We start from the raw sequence: 6,000 nt of genomic DNA on the forward strand, positions 1-6,000 counted from the left end.
AACAAATCCAAGAATGAGATCAAAAGACAACATCTCAAAATAAGAGAAAATGCTATAGACTCATCAGAAGAGTCAGACTCTTATTTTCCTTCTGTACTTGCAATTAGTGATTATGCAATGAAGTAGATGTTCCATGTTCCTGCTAATTTTAGTTCATCTACATTTTCTGGAAGCAGCCAAAAGTCATATGTGTTTAGACAGCTGTGATTTCTCCAAGCCAGCTAGCTTCAGCAACTGAAGGGATTTGATCTGACTTTATACCAAAACCTGTTTGGGATGATGACTGTTACTATTTAAATTTTTGACCTTTGATTTGATTTGATTTATCTGAAAAGTTAGAGATGATTGTCTTTAATAATAAATACCATTTCTATCTGGTTTTGCTTGGATTGCCCATGAAAATGGAATCAGAGTTTAATTCACTGAGTAAAGCATTATCATACCTTGTTTTTAATCAGTTGTAAAGAATAAGCATGATTTATTACACAAATAAAAATTAAGGAATAGTTATGTGATTCTTCCTGAAATTCCTACAGACACATGGATTTGGAATTCCTTTTCTATGTATGTATTTACATTCCAATTAAGGAATAGGACAAGGAAATAGTCTATAAACAGATGCTATGGGTAAGGATCATGTGTTTACCACTTAAAAGAGAAAAGATGCTACTGGACTAGGGGAGTCAGGAAAGGCTTTTTCGTGGTTGTAAGTCTGTGGGGAGTCTTGTGTAGGATGTGACATGGGAGAGAAGGGGGACTCGGGGCCAAGACAACATGTGTGACACAGTAGGACTGAGAACAAGTGTGAAGGGAGAAAAATATACATGGCATATTCAAGGGATTTTGACTGTACATCTTGTCAGAGTTGAAGATTGATTTTAGTGAGCACTGGAAGATGAGTTCCCAGAGTTGGGGGACAAAATACCTTTGCACTGAGCTCAAGAGTTTGAACTTCATCTCCTACACAGTCATCAGAGTACTACTGACGCTATAATCATTCCGGCATACATGGGGTAAAATCTCACCTGTGATCCTCGTCTGTAATGTTAAGTCTTTGTGGGTTCTGCTTTTGGCTTCAGCTGATCTCCATCATGATTAAGGAATGTATTTCAAAAAATCTTACAAACTGAGATAGTGCAAAAGGAGAATGAAAAGAAACAAAGGTTTTAGGGTCTCAAGAAAGAAAAGTGCTTTAAGGCCTCAAAATTCTGCTTATTTTCAGACATCACTGGAGATTGAGACTTATCTCTTGGTAACCATTCTCTGCGCTATGTTCTATTTCCAGTGTTTTTACATCTACTGAGGAAAAAAACAAAAAGGCCTCCCTGAAAATGTTATATTGCTAAACCATTTAGCCTTGGAACCAATACCCAATTCTTCCCATTCTCCCAAATCCATAACTACAAGTTGTTAAATAAAAAAACTCAACTGAGTATGTTTTAAAGATCTAATTGGCTTTAAGCAGCATCCCATCTAGGAAGTAGATGGGAGCTCCAAGGGGTTATAGAAAGGGAGAGGTTTTTAAAGGCAGGACAAGGAAGTCACAAACAGAAAAGAGAATTATTTTGGGTGAGCTCATCTTTCTTTGGGGAAAAGGGTCTTATGAGGTGATTACCTCATGTTTCTTTGGGGGATGGGGAGGGGCCATGGGACTAAGTACCATATTGGTGCTGACCAGAGGATTCCTTACTGACCAGTTAAGAGTATATTCCTGGGGGAAGTTGAAAGTGCAGTTGGGTTAGGTATAAAGCCCAGGGTTGGTGATGTGGCCTAGCAGGACTCTATTGGGGTCTGCAGTTTTCTTTTTCACAAGGTCAAGGATGAGGGGGCAAGCACCTGAGAGCCTATCATTTATCACTCATCTTATCACCTTCAAGAATTTGGATGTATTAAATTATCCTAGTGCTCTGATACAGAAAAAAAACAAAAAACAAAACCTTGGGGACAGTTCCTTTAATGGAAACAAATATGAGTCTGGTTGTTTACTTAAAAACTAAAAATGCTACTTGATATTGGGTTCTTTTAGTAGAGGAAGAGTCCCCAGGGATCACCATGTGGCTCTGGTCTCTCCCACAGGTGGCCCCAGTGATTAAAGCCAGAATGATGGAGTATGGGACCACAATGGTCAGCTACCAGCCCTTGGGAGACAAGGTCAATTTCTTCCGCATGGTCATCTCAAACCCCGCAGCAACTCACCAAGACATTGACTTCCTGATTGAAGAAATAGAACGCCTTGGACAAGATTTATAATAACATAGCTCACTAAGCTGTTTCAATTCTCTAGGTAGACAAATAAGTTGTTACAAACTGTGTGAATGTATTTGTAGTTTGTTCCAAAGTAAATCTATTTCTATATTGTGGTGTCAAAGTAGAGTACAGTTTAAAAATCCAAGACATTGCTCCTTTTAAAAATCCTTTCCTAAATTTAGAATACCTCTCTAAAAATTAGTGACAAAAGGCTGTGTTCTAATCAATAATGAAAAGCTTAAAATTGTTATAACTACTTCCCTTACTTTTAATATAGTATGCAAATCAAGCTTTATTTTCACTTCAGAGTAGTAGGATTGAATAGTGCCAAATTGCCCCTGAATCCTAAAAGGTTCTTTGGGGTGCAGTCCAAAGGAAAAAGTACATATAAAATGTATGTTGACAATACAAACTCTTGCCTTTTTCATAGTATTAGAAAAAAAAATTTCTAATTTACCTATAGCAACATTTCAAATGTATTTAAATACATATAATTTTACAAAAGGAAAATATATATATTAAAAAGAAATCCTATTTTGTAACATATAGATTTTTATTTTATATGGGTTATACAAACTGCAGGGGCAGATATAAAAACTAAGCCAGATTTTTTTTTCTCTTTCTTTTAATGGAGGCACAATAAAACACTGAGTAAAGTTATTTTGAAACATAGGCCCACAAAACTCTTAAAAGGTATGATGCCTTCTTTCTATTCGTGTGAGGGCTTACCATATCTCTAAAGTTAGTATTACAAAACAAACACAAAAGAATATTGTAGGTTCTTTAAAATGACTGACCAGATTGACAAAATGATTCTCTTCTCAGTTGAGTTTTCTGCCCAGTTGACCCTGAGTAGACCCACTCAGTAAGCATGAAAAGCCAAGCTTCATCTTAGACTAAAACTAGGGTAATTGTTTGGACTCTGCTTTCCAGTTCAGCTTTTGAACAGAAGGTGGATGCCCATTCTTGAGGCATCTTCCCAAACCGTATTCTTTTATTAGGTCATTTGGATTAATTAGGGAAAATAAAAATAAAATCTAATCAGCCTGAACAAAAAGAAATGACGCACACTCCAGAAGGTGGTGAGCCCAGAAAATTAAACTCGGCCTTGAGAGAAGAGATCTCTGTGTGAGAACAATGAAGTCATCCTGGGCACCATATTGTCACTGTCCAGGGAGGAGTCATTTACCTCCTAGGTAATTGCTTATTCCCATTCCCTCCCCTCTCCTACCCACAAAAGTTCTCTCCTGCTGGGCTCCCAATCACTGGAATCCCAAATAATTAATTTCTATCCCATGGGTGGTTATTTTCCTCTCATGAAGTGGTCTCCTCACCTGAAATTTTGAGACAGCATCCTAGGACCTTCTTTTATCTGCCACTCATCAAGATCCAAAGTGACCAGAATATACAGAGATAGTAAGATCCTTAGAATTCAGGATAATATTTTAAAGCATTCTTCTTCCCCTGAAAACCTGATGGAGAGACCCAAGCTAACAAGAGCTCCCATAGATATTTGTGGGACCACAGTTTGTCGGGTTTCAAGTACTAGTGAGATGACTACAGACTCATCTATGCAGACTGCAGGTAGCAACTTAGAATATTCCTTCTTTCTATATGTACCTTAGAAAGACTATAGGTATACAAGAGAAGAAAGAAAGAAATGGCCTATAATATAACCACAAGATCCAACCATCTGGAATCTGCATGAGCTTGCCCCTACATTCTTTCTCCCACATTATATCCAAAAACACTGACACTTGAAAGGAACATAGGTTTGGGTCCTTCCTGTCTAGGAAGGAAATGGGTTCTCTATGATGATTAGGAGAAAACTTTTATCTGTGCCCCAGAATTTCATGAAGGAATAGCCTCCCATTCTAGGTTATGTCTCATGGCCAAGCATCCCTTTCCTTTCTAGAAATGGGCCATTGAGACTAAGCACATAGCTGCCCATCTATCTGGAGCCTCAGGCCAAAAGGTCCTACCTCAGAGGCAGAGACACTAACTGTCAAACCCACTGTCCTGCTTGGAGAAGACAGTGAAGCCCAGGGCCCTGACATAGATAGACGCCTCTCAACTTTAGGATGCTATACCTTGCAGTACAGATCCTCTATGAGAAGCTGCTGCTTTTTAACTTGACAGTATGATGGAATTTTAAAGGAGAAGCATTTGCACCTGTGTATGAAATTCCAGCAAAATAATTTTTACAAATAGGTTGTTTTCCCCTCTCCCTGTCCCTTCCAGATCCTTCCCCAAGTTGGCTGGGAGTCTTGCTCAATTCTATGCAGTGAAATTCCTGCCAACCACAATCCAGCAAAGGAGGTAAATAAAAGCCTAATAGGTCCCAGTAGTCTAATAAAATATTCTTTAAAGTAGGTCTGTAATCTACTTGGAAGAGAGAGAGGGAGGGAGGTGGTTGTGAACATTAGCTCAAATTCCCGTGCCAAAGACCTTTATGTGGGACCATCCTTTCCAAATTTTAGAAAAGTCTAAGGTTAGGTTAATCAGATTTGGCATGGCCATTTTCATTTATTCAGCAATATTGTGTTCATTATTTTTAAATACTTGAAAAAAGGTGTGGTATGTCTTTATCTGAGATGCAAAAACAGTACTGACTTTGTGTACTGTCACAGGCTGCGAAGAAAGCAGAGGAAATCAATCGTGTGTATAAATTGTGTTGCCTTCCTTATATTGATAGTACTGTCTTGTCACCTCAGATTGGGGTTGTGCACTTTAGCTCTGAACTGTACAGTGTTGCAAATCAACTGTGTTGCTGTAAAAGCTTGTACAATATATTATTGACATGTCTTTTTCTGTGTGGTAGCTGTATCGATATTATGAGAACAACACCCACATCTGTTCTGTGCGCGCTCTCTCCCTCTCTCTGCTAAACTGTATGCCCTCCACATCTGCTCTAATAGAGAACATGCCCTCGGTTAAGCTCCCTACTGAGAAATCTCCTTTGAGAACAGTGTGATTGCACAAAAATGCAAGGGGAACGCCGCTCATCTCCGAGAATAGAGGAGACCCATATGGAGTGTCACAAACGGCCCAAATTGCAGGTATTGTCCCCACTGGGGTTTGGAGTAGGAGCCACTCCTTAAGGACATGGATGTTCTGGTGTAAATATAGTAGGGTGTAAATATAGCAGCAGGACAGGGAATCAAGGACCCTCACGGTGGGTATCATCTTGCACGTGCTCTCCTGTTTTCAGATGCTACGTACAAACACTGTGTATTTATTAGTTTTGTGCTCCAAAATACTGTTCCCAATTGGTGTTTCTGAAAGACATCAACATCTCCCCAACATTACGCCATTTACTAAAGACAGAAAAAAATAAAACATATAAACACGTGGCAACCTGTTCTTCTTACCAAATATAAACTTGTGTATGATCAAAGTATTTTATCTGTGTTGTCTCTCTAAACCCAAATAAATGTGTAAATGTGGTCACGTCTCAGGCTCTGCTTGCTTATTTCTGATTTTGCCTTGTTGTGGAGCTCATTTTTAACAAGTTCCCTGAATACAAGGCCCTTGCCTTTCACAGAGGTCTGAGGGTCTTTGGGTCTTTGTTGGAAAAAAAAGAGTTCTTACTTCTGCCATCACTCTTACTGTCACTTTTGAAGGATATTGTTTTAACCCCCATGCTTCAATCCTTGAAGCTAATCCAGTCCTTTTTTTAGAAAACATTTTATAATGGAAAATTTCATATACATATAAAAGTAGAGAAAATAGTAAAACAAATTCTTATAAAGT

At 38.5% G+C, this 6,000-nt stretch overlaps 1 protein-coding gene across 1 annotated transcript in view; it reads left to right on the forward strand.

Moving 5' to 3' along the window:
* GAD2 (glutamate decarboxylase 2) overlaps positions 1-5,693 on the forward strand; it is a 74,356-nt gene extending 68,663 nt beyond the window's left edge. Inside the window, exon 16 of the mRNA XM_032848953.1 lies at positions 2,077-5,693. Within this exon, the coding sequence (XP_032704844.1) occupies positions 2,077-2,250 (174 nt within the window). The 3' untranslated portion in view covers positions 2,251-5,693. The remainder of the gene's footprint in view (positions 1-2,076) is intronic.
* Positions 5,694-6,000: the final 307 nt, after the last annotated feature.

Source organism: Lontra canadensis, unplaced genomic scaffold (assembly GCF_010015895.1).
Source record: "Lontra canadensis isolate GAN:19392208 unplaced genomic scaffold, GSC_riverotter_1.0 scaffold215, whole genome shotgun sequence".
Classification (NCBI taxonomy): Eukaryota; Metazoa; Chordata; class Mammalia; order Carnivora; family Mustelidae; genus Lontra; species Lontra canadensis.